The 18,986-nt window shown below is 38.0% G+C and overlaps 1 protein-coding gene across 1 annotated transcript in view; it reads left to right on the top strand.

The window, feature by feature from the left end:
- Nucleotides 1-18,986, top strand: part of LOC135207195 (prohormone-1-like) — a 217,889-nt gene that overhangs the window by 61,562 nt on the left and 137,341 nt on the right. The window contains exon 2 of the mRNA XM_064238766.1: nt 7,639-7,773. Within this exon, the coding sequence (XP_064094836.1) occupies nt 7,642-7,773 (132 nt within the window). The 5' untranslated portion in view covers nt 7,639-7,641. The remainder of the gene's footprint in view (nt 1-7,638; nt 7,774-18,986) is intronic.

The following is an 18,986-nucleotide window of genomic DNA, read 5'->3' as shown; positions in this document are numbered from 1 at the left end:
CTTACCGCTTTGAAGTCAAGTTCGGATTTTTAAGACAATCTAATCTCGATCAAGAGGAATTTTTTTTTTTTTTTTTTTTTACATTATTTCAACTTTATGCAAATATATAAAGAAGGAAAACCAGAACTACTGCTGGAATGGAGTGGAACATAAGACATTAGGCCAAATGCCAAGCACTGCTGGAAAGGAAATTGAGACTAAGTAGATGCTAAAGGTGTAACGAAAAGAAAGCCTCTTGTTGCACTTTGAAATAACTGTTGGGTGATGGTGGGTAGCAAGATGGAAAAAGATAATATGAAAGGAGGTACAGTAAAAAGAATGGGCAGAAGGGACGCTTCACAGAACCTTAAGTAATGCCTACTATGATTAGGCAGGTTTCACAGAGCCATACAATTCATCCCTACAGATAATTTAGGGCGACTCAGTGGCGTGATCGGTATGGTCTTGGCCTGCCACCTCGATGGCCGCGAGTTCGATTCTCGGGCATTCCATTTAGGGGTGGGAGATATGCATTTCTGGTGATAGAAGTTCACTCTCGACGTGGTTCGGAAGTCACGTCAAACCATTGGTCCCGTTGCTGAATAACCACTGAATCCATGCAACGTAAAAACACCATACAAACAAACAAACAAATTATTTAACGGTAGTTAACGGCAACTTGATGAGGTTAACTTCAGTTATATCTTGAGTGTCAGTCTTAATTCCCACTGCCAATCTCGTTCCTCCCTGATTGCCTGCCTGTGTGAGTTGAGTTAAATATAGAATTTAGGACCAGAGGCAAGCACTGGGAGCTATGAGGTCATTCGGCGCTGTAATGGAAATTGACAGTAAAAGGTTTGAAAGGCGTAACAAGTGGAAAAGGGTGGAAAGTCAGATGGAAGAAAGAGAATATGAAAGGAAGTACAGTATAGGAACGAATGTGGTTGCAGCTAGGGGCCGAAGGCACGCTGCAAAGGACCGTAAGGAATGCCTACAGTGCACCGCATGAGTCTGTCTGTCTGTCTGTCTGTGTCTCCGTCTCTCCAAAAGAGTTAAGGGGATATGCGTCGTCCCCTTTAACGCTTTGAAGTCAAAAAAGATTTCGTGGCGTTCAAATATACAAAACTCTTGACGGGCGAAGCAAAACAGCTCCATCAAAAGTAAGTGTCTTACGGATGAAGACCTCGAAAACCTCTCTGGTCTTATTGGATTGTTTTGTGGGAGGCCGCTTCCCTGCAGCCATAAATTCGAAATGCCCTTTTAAAGTCCAAGGACCAACTTAGCTCCTCACTTTTTAAAGTGTACTTATTAATATCCGTCGAGTTATGTTGACGCGTGACGCAAACATAAATCCCCGTAGGGAGGTAGTGCGGTCAGTGCGCCTCATTCAGTGCAGTGTAGGCATTACTTAAGGTTCTTTGCAGCGTCCCTTCGGTTCCCCCTAGCTGCAACTACTTTCATTCCTTTTACCGTACCTCCTTTCGTATTCTCTCTCTTCCATCTTACTGTCCACCCTTTCCTAACAATTGTTTCTTAGGGCAACTGCTTTGAGGTTTTCCTTCTGTTACACCTTTCAAACCTTTTACTGTCGATTTCCATTTCAGCGCTGGATGGCCTTAGTTGCCCCAGTGCTTGGAATCATAATGCCAAAAATCTATATAAATTAAATCAAATTAAGCAAACAGAAATGTTCAAAGCTTGTTATTCTAATTTTTGAGGAAGCTGAATAATCCACAGCGCTATTGACAGCGACTGGTAAACTTGACGACATGACTTCTCAAAAGGCTCTGGAGAGCGGATGTTTTAACAGTTAAAAAAAAAAAACTATTGAAAAGCGAATGAGCGATAATTATAATTCAATAAATATCATAATCATCGGGAACTCGTCAAATCCAATTTTGGGGGATATTCATTGAGAATTACATTCTAGACTTCATGTCTTAGTTACTGGAATTGGAATATGTAGTAATTCAGGACAAAGACCAAGCACTACGGTCTACGAGGTCATTCAGCGGTGAAAAGGAAATTGACAGTAAAGAGAGCATTATGTGTGTAACAGGAGGAACACCCCAAAGCAGTAGCACCAGCAAACAACTGTTAGGAGAGGGCGGGAAATAAGATGGAAGAAAGAGAATATGATAGGAAGTACAGTAAAAGGAATGAAGGGATGTTGCAAAGAACCTTCAGTAATGCCTACCGTGCACCGCGTGAATTGCACTGATGGCACTACTCCCCTGCGGAATGTCTTAAGCTATGCTCATTTATTATAATTGTAATAGCTTAATATCTTTTGTTAGGATATTATAATAACTAATGATATCCTAACTCATAATAAAATCTTGCCTTAGGATATCATAATAATTATAATATCGTAAGTTTTTTTTATATTCAAGTTCAATGAAGACTTCCTCTTCCTTGGACTTTGAATAAAATAGGATTTTGCATACACTTGAAATATTTATCTAAAATTTATTCATAGACTACCCCAGAACACCACAGACATCATACAACAGAATATAGTATAAGTCCCAAAAGGTCCACATCACGTATTATACACTAACGGATCTCAATCACAGTACTGCGTTGGATACGAAGCTATTTATCCCAAGACAAAACGTATCAATTTTCTCTAACTGATAAAGCCTCAATTGTGTGCAACAGCATCGGCCATAAAAAAGAATTAAAGAAACATCGCTCAATAAGTCTGTGATTTTTAGCGACTCGAGAGGCGTTATAGAAGTTATAAAAGGTTAAAAACGAAAATAATATTGTACAAAAAATGATCTAATAATGAAAAAAACTATAGAAACATGTTGGATCCCTGCCCATGTGGGCATCAAAGGGAATGAAGAGAGAGCCTGATATAGCAGCCTCAGAAGCAGCCCATATGACAAGATCAAACGTAAACATCCCTATTAATGTTTATATCACACATAAAAAGTATAATTAAAAATGGCAAAACATATGAAATGTAGTTCTTGAACGTTAATAATTAAAACAGATGCCTCCTAAGTGTTGGAAAATGGAGTTGTTCATCATACCAGAAATAGAGACATACCCAAGCCATTCTGACACGTCCCCAAATAGGCCATTCTCGTCCAACAGAGGGATATACCTAATGAAACACCCACAACCAGCTTTTGAATGCTATGAATGTAAAGTGGTGACAACATTTAATCATTTATTTTGTGAATGTTCAAAGTATTATCAGCATCGAACATCAAGTTTTGGAAATACATCGATCAGGGAAATTTCGTCAGAAACTCCATCATTTAACATTAATCCAATGATAAAGTTTGTGGAAAAACTGTCGAAATATCAATAAAAACAAATACTTCGGACCGGCCCTGTGAGAGATGACAATCAGCTCAGTGGTCTGGCAAAACTATTTTAATAATGTTACTCTAATGGGCGTAATGTCTGTCCGTCCGTCTGTCATTCAATCACGGCCAAACGGCTAGTCTGATGGTCATGAAACTTGGCGGGGTTATAGTGGGGATCCATAAGATGGTTTATAATGTGGTTTTATCTTACCTCCCGGCCCCCACTGCGAAGGGGGAGGGGTAGAAGGGATTCCCTGAAACGGAACTGGTCTCTGCCCGAGAAACGAGGCTGGTTGCGCTCGTAGACTTAGTTAATTTACGAATTTTCATACATAATTTCAGTATAATACATGCACCCCAGACCAAGACGGAATAGCATAAGGTGAGATCGTCGGTCGCTCGGTTCCCGCACTGTGACGTCACAGGTGCTCGTCAACTGGGCTGTGCACTTAATGATTATGTTTTGACAGTAATTTGTTGCTATGCTGGTGTTCACAATTTCCATACAGGAAAATATTTTCTCTCTCTCTCTCTCTCTCACTTAAAACACAGCTATATCAAGATATCTAAGACCTTACCATACAGAATATATACACAATAGGCCATTTTTTTTTTTCACTTAAAATACGGCATATCCCCTATGAGGGAGTTGCCAGACAGGACAGAACTAAGCGACACTAGGCAATAAAATTATGATAATGATGTTTTAATTATGGCAAGATATCATAACGAAAAAAAAAGTTATTGACATTTTATTTTTGGAGTTCTATATAGCGTATGCTGTGCAACTGTAATCCAGCATATCTTGAGGGTAATTTAGCACATTAAAATGGTATACCATGTGATCAAAATACCTTTTATTTGCACCCATTTATATATATATATATATATATATATATATATATATATATATATATAATATATATATGCAGAAGCCAGGTACTATGTCGTACCTCTAAGTAAATGGGGATACAATCCACAATGAAGTAAAATCCTCTTGTAGTTTAAAATATATATCTCTAGTAAAGGATTAAAGCTTTCGACCACAGTTGATGGTCGAAAGCTTTAATCCTTTACTAGAGATATATATTTTAAACTACAAGAGGATTTTACTTCATTGTGGATTGTATCCCCATATATATATATATATATATATATATATATATATATATATATATATATATATATATATATATATATATATATATATATATATATATATATATATATATATATATAATGAGTTTGGGCCTGTTCATAGATAAGAAAAGCTGTTGGATGATTAGGCTAATGAAAGCCACTTAATTCTCCATACACTACGTGACTCATCAACAGGTCTATGCTTTTATTACCAGATCCAACGCTCTGACCCCACGATATCCTTTATTGGGGTTCTTAAGAAATAAAAGATCTAGGCCTAATTATTTTCTGTACAGGAAGACTACTCAGTAGGTCAAGACGCATAGGCCTAATCGCCTGTTTGAACAACTTTACATTCATAAAAAGAAAGTATAAAAGAAAAAAAATTGGATAGCCTTAATCCGATAATTTCTTCCTTCATTTCATAGGCTAGGCCTATTCTAATTTTGTACTTCATTTCAAGAATTTAGTCCAGGCTACTTATCAACCGAAGATGTCACTAAAAATTGCACTAATGAGATTGTAAACATCGTTAAACCATGCCTGACTTTACGTCCTTAACAGGTAAATTTAAAGAGGGAACTGCGGCTTTCTTTAATCTGTGATAACTTCTCTGGCAAAGTTGTGGTAGCAGTTCATGTTGAAGATTTCTTTCGTAATCTTCTGTCCGGAAATGGACAGAACAAATTCTGGCATCCTTAACATTAATGCTATCCCTTCTTTTACATGCATTAATCCATTTGGACACCTCGGGTTCTTAGGGAACCTGTGAAAACAAATCCCTTTCTGTCTGGATTTATTAGTGTACCCAAATATGGAACACACACCCATAATCGTGAACTGCAACAATGCAACTGACGGAGTGACAAGTGACAAGTAACTCAGTGATGCCGTTTTTTCTTCACAACATTGGCTTTCAGCAGTGTTACCATAGGCAGTTCATCTTATTTTTTTTTTACTTTATTTATGATTTAATGGTTAGAATGCGTATTTTCCGATGTATAATTATTTCCAGTGATGTTAGAAAACTACACGTCACTAGCTCAATATAAAGTATTTTTTACGAAAAAAAATAAAGAATTTCAATAAATTTTATTTGTATAAATAAGCAGGATATGTTTTATATCTTTATTTTCATAATAAAACATAAAAAGGCAAAGTGAAGAATTTTTTTCTTCAGTGCCGTGGCCGGTGGTCGGAAAAGCCACGGAGGGTTGCCAGATGTCACCAGAAAGCCACACTAATAGACGAAATTCCTCAAAACGGCAACCTTGGACTGACAACAGTGCATCGCCCAATCGATGTGCTCCTGTGAAGTCACAGAGAGAGGGAAATTAGCGGTTGGATCCCTCAGTGAATACACCTTATGTTATTCCGTCTTGCCCCAGACATTATCAATGGCATTTTCAGAAAAGATAAGATTCATTTAAATCAAGATGATACCAAATCTTTGTGAAATCACCGATTCTGCTTTTATTTTGTAGTAAATATGGTAAAGGATTCGAAACTGATGCTTGCAGATTTACTTCACTATGGTGTGATTGGTTTGCCTAAGATATAGTACAGAATTGACTCAACAAACGGATCGATCTCTCAACAACCCAGCTGAGGTTTCGAGTTGAGAAAGAGCTTGTACCTTTCCAGTATTAAATACATCATTCTTTCGTAACTTATGAAGTTTGAGGACAGTTTGACGAGTTTAAAGGTGTTAATAATAATAAAAAAAAGTGTTTTCGTAGAAGATGGAGACGACTAATAACAAACAGCGACCTCAGATATGGGAAAAGCTGAGGATAAAGAAAGAAATAATCATTAAAAAGTATTTTACGAGATATTTTCAAATGCTTCCTTCCTATATGATGAATATACATACATACTATATATATATATATATATATATATATATATATATATATATATATATACATAATATATATATATATATATATATATATATATATATATATATATATATATATATACTATATATACTACTAGAAGGACCCCATGAAAACTGGACGGTATCTGTGGATTTATCTATTGAATAAATAGCTCCGCTAGATACCATCCAGTTTGAATGAGGTCCTTTATTTATCATATCACCGTGATTCATATATACATGCATCGAGCTATAAATGTCCTTTATTATCCAGTTCGCTCTACCTCGGAATGAATATGATTTCATATATGTTAACCGAAGGGGAATTCTTTTAGTCGAATCGATAACATCACTTAAGTCCTGATTTGTCCGATGGACGCTGGTTCGAACCCACGAGATGAATAATTATTATCAACCAAAAAAATTGCCCTTCGGTTAACATATATGAAATTATATTAATTCCGAGGTAGAGCGAATTGGATATTAAAGGACATTTGTAGCTCGATTCATGCACACACACATACATACATATATATATATATATATATATATATATATATATATATATATATATATATAGAATCTATTGGTTACTTTTTACCAGATACGTATGTAATTGTAATAGCCACAATGCCCTCATAACTTCTCGAAGTCTTCTTGCATTGAGGATACATTTGCCAACACGAAGCCTTTGGATCCAAGTGCGAGAAATTTGAAGAAATTATGGCGTCCGTTGTGACTATGGTATCGCGGGTTCGTTTCCCACTACTGCACATCCTAATTTCTTCAAATTTCTTGCACTTGGATACAAATACTTTGTAGTGACAAGCGTATCCGAAAAAAGCGCGAAGAATTCGAGAAGTTAAGAGGGCTTATGGCTTATATAATGCATATAATATTATATATATATAATTACATATATAATATATATATATATATATATATATATATATATATATATATAATATATATACTGAAACTAAAGGATCTTTAAATGCCTAAAAGAACCTTCAGCATGGTGGCTTAGACCTAGCTGCATAGAATTTCATAGGTTGAAATGCATAAATGTCAAGAAAATGATCCTGCAATAACAACGGGATGGTTATATTAATCAGTACTAACAACCGATTGAACACTGTTCTTGAGAAAACCGCACATTATTTGAGAATTTGAGTTCTTCCAACAATTTCTCAATCGCTCTGATTATCAACTATAAACTACTGCAATGATTTAGAGTAAGTCTTCATTTGAGGGTTTGTACAGTTTTGCAATAACATTTCCTTTTTTTATGTTCACCTCGAAACGCTTCTTTTGCAGACCATGGTAGCGAGAAGCTCAGTAGCCGTTCTCTTGGTGGCTTTGATGACGGTCCTGGCCATCACCAGCGTGGCAGGGAAGGCCCTTCCCAACCAAGAGGCCCAGTCATTCCCCCAGGGACAGCAGCTGATGGATGTGAGTACCCGTACTGTTCTACAAACACCATTCCTTCTCAGATTTCCCCCTTGTACAATGTTACAAGGATTAGGATGTCTCAAAGACTTGTTAGTCCATCCTAAGAGGAGACATCGCGTGCTCATATATCTCTTGGAGCAGGTTTTATTGTTCATTCACAGTGTCCTGCTAATGATTTTGTCTAGCTTTCTTTTAAACTCTTCCACACTGTTGCTGTTGACAACTTCTGGTGGCAGTTTATTTCATGTGTAACAAATCTTGTATGTGAAGAAGTTCCCAGAATGGGATGTGTTGAATCTCTTCAGTTCTAGTTTCCATCCATTATTTCTTGTCTGGTTTTTGTTTAACGTAAATATAGAATAAGTTGTTGTATTGTAAATTATTTATCTATCAATCTGATCATTACTATGAAAGAATGCGGTACGTTTTTGAAAGGGATACTGGGACAAAAAAAAATATACAAGTGTGATAAAGTTTTCTGTCCATTGGTGGCCTCAGCCAAGACCCATACAGTTCTTTGCTGCGGCCCACGAAACTCAGCCACTGTCCAGTGGTGGCCCATGTTGCTGATACCTATAGCGCTGCCAGAAGTACGATTATAGCTAACTTTAACCTTACATAAAATAAAAACTACTAAGGCTAGAGGGCTGCAATTCGGAACGTTTAATAACTGGAGGGTGGATGATTAACATAACATTTTGCAGCCCTCTAGCCTCAGTAGCTTTTAAGATCTAAGGGCAGACGGACAGACAAAGCCGACACAATAGGCAGAAGGGTGGTGGGGTTTAGACAAGGGAGAAGAAGTAAAGATGAGGTATTTAATATTAAAAAGCAGTGCAAGAAGTTCGAGAGTAAAATGGCTCCTGTTCTATATAGGGAAACTTATGAGGAAAGAGAGAAAGATACGATGTGGGTGTGTAGAAGATGCCATGTGTAGGAGTTAAATGTTGACACTGATTAAATTTTCTAATGAGGATGCAGTTCTTATGAAGCAAACGATAATGGCGAAATAGCTGCTGTGGTTTACAAATGAGACTTAAACAGGACAGTCAAGTACAAATCACAGAGGAACCGGATTGTTTGTTTGTTTGTATGGTGTTTTTTCGTTGCATGGAACCAGTGGTTATTCAGCAACGGAACCAACGGCTTTACGTGACTTCCGAACCACGTCGAGAGTGAACTTTTATCACAGAAATACACATCTCTCGCTCCTCAATGGAATGCCGAAGAATCGAACTCGCGACCACCGAGGTGGCAGGCCAACACCACACTGAGGCGCTTCAGAGGAACCCGAGATCACTGCAAGATATTCAAAGGCCAGTTGGTGGGACAGTTTGGGAATGGAAAATGGAGGGGATGTTTTTAATGGAGTCTTCATTAACGGTGTGTATTAGTAAGAATTTGAAAGCTTAAGCCACATGAAAAAAATTGCAAGTTAAAGGTAAGAGGAGAATAAACTTGCGCAGATGAACAAAATCCTGAAAGATGGAACCGTGACTGTTGTTATGAATAGTGAGATAATGAGAGTAGTTCAGTCGTAATGATATATATGAGAGCAAAATGACTGTATAGAAAAAGGGTTACTGGAAGTCTGAAAATACTTGTCGAGTGTGCTCGAGAATGAGAGGCATCAGGAGGAGCTGACAGGATCCCGAGCGAGACGCTGCAGGACAGAGGTGATGAGGTGACTGAGTGCTGAAGAGTTGAGTTTAATATTGAATTTAGTCATAAGTCCAAGTACTGGGACCTACGACGTCATTCAGCGCTGAAACGGAAACTGAAAGACAAAAGTTTGAAAGGAGTAACAGGAAGGAAAACCTCAAAGCAATTGCACTATGCATCAAGTGTTAAGAGAGGGTGGAAAGTAAGATGGAAGAAAGAGAATAGAGAAGGAGGTACAGTAAAAGAAACGAAAGGGGTTGCAATACTAGGGATTAGATTAGATTATAAAATTTTTGGCACTGTCGCACAAACAAACATGCACACAACCGATCTAACATACAATTCATTCATTCATAAAAACCAAAAAAGAAACCTAAAACTATTAAGAGAACAAAATTACAATTCATAAAAAAAATTAATATTTTTTGCAATACTAGGGGCCGAGGGGACGCTGCAAAGAACCTTAAATAATGCCTACAGTACACCGCATGAGGTCCACTGACGGCACTACCCTCCCTACGGAGAAGTGCTGAAGAGGTTGTAGTACGATCGGATAAGTGAAGGGTTCGAGGGAATGGCTGAGACAAATGTATGTGTAGTGAAAAAAAAGGGGGCCTCTCAATACAAGGATGGATGAGCGTTTGTTATGAAGAAATACTGGAGAATGCTCACTTCGGAAGTGCGAGGAAAGAGAAGGGGAGAAAGACTTAGCAAAGACTGGATATACAGAGCGAAAGGGGCAATGGAAAAGAAGGACAATAAAGGCGAGGACTCCATAAAGTGGGTAGTGCTGTCAGTGCACCTCACGCGGTGCACTGTAGGCATTACTTGAGGTAGAGTCCCTTTGGCCCCTAGCTGTAACGTCTATCAATCATTCTATGCTATATATTACATAATTATTTGTCGCGTATTACGTGAAGTTTGTTTACATTCACAAATATTAAGCCAGTAGGTAAAATGAAATCGATATTCAATGATTTTTTTGGATTCATGTCTATGAAAGAACACACACACACACACACACACACACACACATATATATATATATATATATATATATATATATATATATATATATACAAATAACAATACCAGTCGTAGGTTCATCAGTTGTTGACGGTTTCTCCCTCTCTATATATATATATATATATATATATATATATATATATATATATATATATATATATATATATATATTAATAAATAACACTATGGTTAATCGCTTCTGTGTATACTATTCAAATCCTGTTTGTGAAAGCACTCGTACAGTTGTTGACGGTTTCTCACAAAATCTTATTTCTTTCTAATGCCACCCGGAATCTCAAGCTTTTTTCTTTCCTTCTTCGTTTTTTTTGTCAATTATCTGCAGGACACAAATGAAGTGGCAGCAAACTGCGAGAGAAGCTGAAACAATGACGACCCCGTCTTTCTACGACTCAAAATAGCTCCGTAGAATTCGCAGCAGACACCCGGTTATAACGTCCGCAAACGCCTGCCACGGGAGAAGAGAAAGCATACCTCGCCGTGAAAATAAACGCTCTCTTAATTAACGCAGGCATATCACTTTTAAACATCTTTAATTAAAGATACTCTTGATTATGCCTGACAGTTATTGCTTTTCCATAAATACCTCCAAGAGCGGCGGGCGACCCCTACCTGCCTGCCTTTCGTTTTTTGTAGAGAGCGAAATGGCCTCCTCTCTGCAACGCGAGGTAGGAACCAAGACAAAACTAGGGATGCAAAGTCAGAAGTCTGGTCGTTAATGAGTATATATATATATATTATTATATATATATATAATATATATATATACATATATATATATATATATATATATATATATATATATATATATATATATATGCATGTATATATAAGGCAAGGTACTTACTGAGTCATTTCTGCAAAGCAGACGAGGAGATTAGACGTGTATACATCACGTCGTTCGATTATTCATGTCGTGAGAGAGAACCTAAGAAATTATGTTCCAAACTTTTCGTTAGGTCTTCTAGATATATTAATAGTAATCATCTTTTTATAGCCTTGAACGAAGAAATGTCACTTAAACCGTAAACACGAATACAAGCATGAACTTTTTTTTCGTCGTCTTATACCACAGGTTCTTCTTTGAGGGCCAACTTCATCAAATAGACGCACTCCTTCCATTTATGTATTTTGGTCAACCCCTTGGTGGGCTGATGGTATGAGAACGATGCTATTCCTCGTCACCGCGAAAAGGCACCAAAACCTGTTCGTATCACTTTCCTTTGGAGGGCGGGAAATGAGGGTCACCCTTTGGTGGACAATGCGTACATTGGGGAGAATCCAACGCTCTGAGAAAGAAGCCTTATGACACCATCCCTCCGTCCTGGATAAAGGTGGAGCCTTTCGATGAGAACTCGATGCGGAATATTAAATTCCCATTTCACGTCTGCTTAATAATAATCTTCAAGGACAGACCAGGAACGGTGTTGTTCGGTATTGGCAGATGTCCAAGTTACATTTAACAAAATAAATTCTGCTTCAAGATCAGCGAGTCAACCGATCTCATATCAAGTCATTCCAGGAAGTACTATGTCCTTTTCGCCAGTCTATCTTAGTTTAACCAGACCACTGAGCCGATTAACAGCTCTTCTAGGGCTGGCCCGAAGTATTAGACATTTTTTACGTGGCTAGGAAGCAACTGGTTACCTAGCTTGTTGTGGGATCCGAACCACATTATACCGAGAAATGAATTTCTAGTCACCAGAAACAAATTCCTCTGATTCCACGTTGGCAGAGCGAGGAATCGAACACGGGACTACCGAAACTGCAGGCGAGCACGTAAACCCCTCATCCAACGAGAAACAAGTAATGGATGCGCTGACTAAAATCATTTGTCTTTGGCATATACAGAATTCGATCAAGCACAAGCAACAGATTTTGACTCAAACCTTTTCTAGACCAACGATGCTTCTTACCAGGCGACAATTTTCACTTCATCCACTGGAGGCAGATGACAACGAAAACAAAATCCACACTCAAGACTATTTTTGAACACTACTCGCACCTACTACACTCATTTCTCTACATTTCTCTACAACATTTTTCATCTGTAGCGACACAAGGCTCAAAAGAATGTCGTCCCTTTTCGGACAATAGCTGCTCATACCTTTTACGTATCTTTTTAGAAATATAATCACAGAGAGAAACAAGGAGACGACGGTTTTGTTATAAGGCCCATAATGGAGAGATGTAGAGGAGACCTGCCAGGATAGGTTGGTGAGCACCTAGAAGTTCACAGAGGAAGATCTATAGGGCGACTTGATTTCGCCATTGTATGCGAAGCTCTCACAATACAATAATAGATCAGCATCCTAATAACTGCAACAGAAACGAAAATAGGAACACAAGTCATCCATATTCTTATGTTTTCTTTTTTAATTATAATTATGAACTGCAGCAGAAATGATGGTTTGGTCTACCAATTTCAAAATACGAAGAACCATCAGAAACATATCTCCCGAATTATGCAAAAATCATCTCTGTATCACTCTCAAATGGTAGCCAAATAAAAAAAAAAAAGTAAGGCTGTTGCATAAACAGAGAGAGAGAGAGAGAGAGAGAGAGAGAGAGAGAGAGAGAGAGAGAGGAGAGAGGAAAGTGCTCTTCGCATCAGCAGACTCGTATAACAAAGGCCCGAGAGACTCTGGAGTAACCTTTGACATAGTTATTATGCCTCGTATTTCCAAGAATATTAATAAAGACTTTTTTCCCCTCCCATCTCCCGCTACACAAAGGATGCTAACACTGAACCATAAGAACCTCAGGGTCTCCTTACAGAAGACGACAAATTTACATTATCACTTACAGCAAACACCGACCACAGGACTTTTCCCTATTTCATATTTGAACTTCTACTGGATCTACGACATCAAAAGACAGCCAGACTGAAAAAATAATTAATGCTTCGTTCATATGAAGTATCAAGTACAAATCATTAGCATTATGTTCATGACTTGTCTAAGTGAAATAATAGACGATTCGTGAAGGCAGGTAAAAAAAAAAATGAAAAAAACTCTGATAAAGGTCGAATATACACTTTGTCTCACTCATGCTACAGATATAAACAATTCTCTCTACAATAAAGAAACTCACTTCAAATTGTTAAGTAAGTATGGTGCTTAACATCGCCGTAAAATAGCGTAATATGGTTGGAATAAATAGTACTAATAAACTATTAATTATCGAAAAAGTGCAAAAAGTAAGGAGAAAAATTTGCGTTTATTTCTCTATGCGTTTATTTCTCATCAGTTACAGCTATGCCCAATGCTTCTGGCCCGGCCAGGATTCGTACCTTTAGATTTAGGTACAAATTAAAATGGTGTAATATATATATATATATATATATATATATATAATAATATATATATTATATAATATATAATATATATATTATATATATATAAGTGTTAATAATCAATTGCCGAAGATGTTGCAGAATACTGTTTCCTCCACGAGGAAATGACGCAGCAAGTGTTAGTACCTTGCTCCAATATTTCGGGTTCTTCAAGGGCTTTCATTGACTGAGTTTCTATTGACGAAAAGTATCTGGGTATTGTTTCCAAGAGCTTCCTGCTTGGCTGTCTCCTCCAGGCTCTCATCCAGCTGGAAATATACGGCGATCTGGGGAGATTGTGAACATGAGAGTCAACTGATTTCATCGACCGTCCTGATCACTCCCCAAGAGCAGGATTAGAATAGAATAGAATATAGAATTTAGGCCAAAAGCCAAGCGATGGGACCTATGAGGCCATTCATCGCTGGGAGTGAAATTGAAGGTAAAAAGGTTGTAAATACGTAACAAGAGGGAAACCTCGCAGTTGCGCTATATAACAATTGATAGGAGAGGATGGCAAGTAAGATGAAACACAAAGAATATGAAGAGCAGTACTGTAAAAGGAACGTAAGTAGTTGCAGCTAGGGGGCGAAGGGACGCTGCAGAGAACCTTAAGTAATGCCTACCGTGCACCACGTGAGGTCTGCATTTCCTAAACATGAAGAACTCTATTTGGGTTCCTCTTTTACATTAACTAGAAGAGCATAAACTTTTAACTCGCACTGGGATAGAATCCAGGACTCTCAAATGAAAGACCAGGGTGCCACCAGCTGACCCACATAGGCCACACAAAAAGTTGGAACCTCAGTGTCTCAGGCACTATCTGGGCAGGTCACCACCTGCATACCACCAGGGAGTTGTGCCCAACTTCTGGAACTATCAATTTTGTCACTGGCGGGTCAGGAAATAGGGGTAAAATTCGTTGGTATGCAGGTGGTAGCCTGTCAAGGTAATGCCTCAGGGACAGAAGTACTTATGTTCCAAATTTCATTTAGGCCTTCCCGGAGATATCGACCTTTACCTCAAGCGCCGTACCACTGAAGGGAGTGTTGCGGAAGTTCTCTCCACAGGAGGTTCATCCGCGTTCCATCAGTTTCACTATTTGTGTGTCTGTGTGTGACAAATCCCTGTTAGCATAAGTGGTTTCATGTAGAAAACATTCACGGACGCATTCATATATATATATATATATATATATAATATATATTATATATATCATCATCATCATCATCATCCAGGTGCCATATCCCCAAGGACGTCGCATTCATGGCTGGCCTTCCTCTCTATTTCCGGCTCTCTGCAGCAACTGAGCTGCAGACTATAATATATTATATATATATATATATATATATATATATATATATATATATATATGTATATATATATATATATATATATATATATTATAAAAGGGAATATTCTAGAGGTAGCATGGAGTTGTACATATGTCTATTTCTCACGAAGAGGTTCAGATGATTTCCATATTCACTCCTTGGCTTATTTTCATTGACTGCAGCCTACATTTATTCTTGAGACGTGTAGATTTCGATTTTGATCCATTAAACACCGATCGCTTGTTCTTTAGTGCTGATGCAGCCCTCTTCAGACTGAGCTCAGAAAAGCAACCATGACACGTCAACATAGCCCCTGGTCATGGTGGACATCATAGCGTTAAAAAATAACGAGAATTGGCACACGATGAGCTTAAAATATACTTCAAGCAAAGTAGGGAAAAGTTCCGAACTTGTCTGTTGTCAGTACTAATGTCCTTCTGCTGTCATCTCCTGACACCTCCAGAATGACATCGAATCGCAAACAGCCACACAGGACGAGCATCACGGCATGATCACGAAACTTTTAAAAGATTTCATCGATCTGACAATAAACTTTCAAGGTAAAGATCAGCAGTCAGATGACAGGACAGAGCTTTAAATGATATCGAAAGGTAAATGACGGAACTTTCATATGTTAATCATATAATAAAAGAAACGAGGAGATGGCTACGACGTGTCCTTCACAGACCCTGCACTCTTCTCCTTCGGGAAAATTGTACAGGACAGCGTCAGCTGGGTTCCTGTGGGAACCAGAAGAGTTGGGGAGACATACACACCTTCTAGGACGAGAATATAGAATTTAGGTCAACGGCCAAGAGCTGGGACCTATGAGGTCATTTAGGCTGAAAGGGAAATTAACAGTGAGAAGGTTTCAAAGTTAGATGGTAGAAAGAGAATATGAACGGAGGTACGGTAAAAGAAATGAAAATAGTGGCAGCTAGGGGCCGAAGAGACGTTGCAAGGACCCTTAAGGAAGCCTACAGTGTACCACGCGAGGAGCACTGACAGCATTACCACCCTATGGTGTTCTCCGACTTCTTCCCAGACGGTGATCATGATGATGAACGATGATTATCAGCCACATAGAAGACAACTAAACAATTCAGCAGGAGCGTTGTCAGAATAATAATGAAGAAATGCCAAACGCAGATCTGTCCTTGGAGACTGAGTTAACTGTACAAATCAGGGATATTTAAAGAGACTTACGCTACGTTACCCCTACAGACGAATTCAATACCCTACTCGTAATAACCGCTCTGAAGGACACGATACGAAATACAGCCATTTTCCCATTTACGAAATTTGTTCCAGCGATCACAAGTATATCGTGGGGGCCAGAAATCATGTACTTGATCGTCTTAGAAATACGAGATTTTAGTGTGTTGCTTCAAAAGCATCATAGGCGTCCTGGAAACTAATCCTTACCCTTGGAAACAGGTATTCTTCCAGACTGAAGCTAGATAAAAAAAAAATCCTATCTTAGTTTACCCAGACCACTGAGCCGAAGAACAGCTCTCCTAGGGCTGGCCAGAAGGAATAGATATTTTTATGTGGCTAGGAACCAATAGGTTACCTAACAACAGGACCTACAGCTTATTGTGGGATACGAACCACATGATATCGAGAAATGAAATCCTAATCACCAGAAATAATTTCCTCTGATTCAACGTTGGTATAGCGGGGAGTCGAACTCGCGACCACCGAGTCGGTAGGCGAGCAAGTAAACCACTCGACTAACGAGGAACTTCAGAGGCTAGATATTTTCTTCAGATATTAGTCTAAAGGTTAACGGTTGGAGAGCTAGACTAAAATTTTTTTATTACAGATTTCAGGAAACGAAACAATGGCTGTGAATTAAACCATAAGGAAATCTTAGCTATTCTCGGTGTTCAGGAGTGTTTAGTTAGTTACCACTGAGAATAAGCCTGTGACTATCCTTTTCATTGAACTGTACATACTTACAAAGTCATAAATAATTATTGTTTTTTTGTTTGTTAAGTCAAATTATATAACATAACAACAAATAAAGTAAAATGCATGTTATCGTTAACATAATAAATGAATCGATCAATAAAGATGAAGAAATATTCTTGAATTTCAGAGCAAACTTTCAACATCTGTAAAATTCTATCAACCAAAGTCAGTATTTTCAATAACATCTAATCATGTAGAAGGGCACAGACCGCATACCCAATTTTTCTTCTTAATATAAAACAACATTTTCAAGTATTTCATATTCTATATACCTATATATGCAATGACATTTATAGAAGAAAAGGTCCAGTTTTGGGAAAAACGACACCCGCCCCTCCCCATAAAAATGCTCTAGGTACGGGTCTGATTTCTCAGTCCAAGCAATTTGTAAATTCTCGTGGGAAATGTCCCAAAGAAAGCTAAACGTTCACGCGTCATTCAGCTGCCACGGAGCTAATAAATGCCAAGAAAAATAAACACTGTGTCAGACCGGATATGCAACAACGCGGAGATCAGAAGCCCACAAACGAAAACCCTAAAATACTACGGTTTACCAAACCGCTCTTTTACGGTCGAGTTTCCGAGTGCCTCATTTTCTTTTGTAAACAAACCACCAGAGTTAGTAGCTATTTCAGAAACGTCGAGACGAAAATTACATTGAGTTTAAATGCTATTCCATTATAATCTTGGGTACCAGGAGCGCTCGGCAAGAAGTAGAATCGCTACTTCATAAGTCTAGTTTTTAAATTTTTTTTTCCGAAGCATCATTTTCTTGGTTTGAAATGCATAGTTCACGGGGACTACCTGATGCATATGTCTACTCTTTCAGTAAGTATTTGTTTACATATATTTATATATATATATATATATATATATATATATATATATATATATATATATATATATATATATATATATATATTTCTTTGTTCTAAATTAATGGACAGCCAATGTTTCACGGTCATCTGATGAAGTTCACGTAACATTTTAAAACGAAAACATGATACTTCTTCCGAATCAAATGCGCATCTGTTTTTGTTAGCTTCGACAAAGAGCGAGCTCTGAGCATTTGGAAGCGTATCCCAGGGTTGCACTGCAAAATGATTTACAATCTTCAAACTCTAGAACTAATGCGCTAAATCTTCAAGACTGGGAAAACTCTGAGGCGCAAATATGTCTCTCTCCTCGTGAGAAAACTGAACGTCGTGACGCTGACTGCCATTTTCGGGTGTCAGTTGGGATCAGACATCCTCTGCCACTTCCTATGCATACGAAACGAGATTGGCGTCATTTCAGGTGCACATACAGAGAGAGAGAGAGAGAGAGAGAGAGAGAGAGAGAGGGGGGGGGATTATGATCACGGAAATACTATCAGGTGAAATGAAAAATGCCAAACTGCACGTCATTATGCATCCTCAGTTTGAGCATCTCATTTGAAAGCAGCTCTTATTACAGGATGAAGTCAGATGGAAGCTTTATATCAGTATGAGATCAAGTTACAGTATTATCGAAGACAGCTTATAATAGTATAAACCTGTGGCCATGCAAGATAGTTTTCAAAGCACAGTGCTGAAATATCAATGGGTGTGTTCTCACTTAATGATTCCCATTAATCGGGCAATATATATATATATATATATATATATATATATATATATATATATATATATATATATATATATATATGGGGGCTAGTACTAAGCACGGCAAAATACATCTGACTCCCCGGTGGCTAGTACTAGCCCCTGGGGGAGTCAAAAGTTTCTAAGCGAATTGGTCATTTCACACATTCCCTTGGGATTTCGTGAAATCCCTGATTTCCTCTCCACGCTGCTTTCATAAGAGAGTGGCATAAAGAAACATCT

The sequence above is a fragment of the Macrobrachium nipponense genome, chromosome 32 (genome assembly GCF_015104395.2).
Source record: "Macrobrachium nipponense isolate FS-2020 chromosome 32, ASM1510439v2, whole genome shotgun sequence".
Taxonomy (NCBI): domain Eukaryota; kingdom Metazoa; phylum Arthropoda; class Malacostraca; order Decapoda; family Palaemonidae; genus Macrobrachium; species Macrobrachium nipponense.
This window is presented reverse-complemented; position numbering and strand designations above follow the sequence as displayed.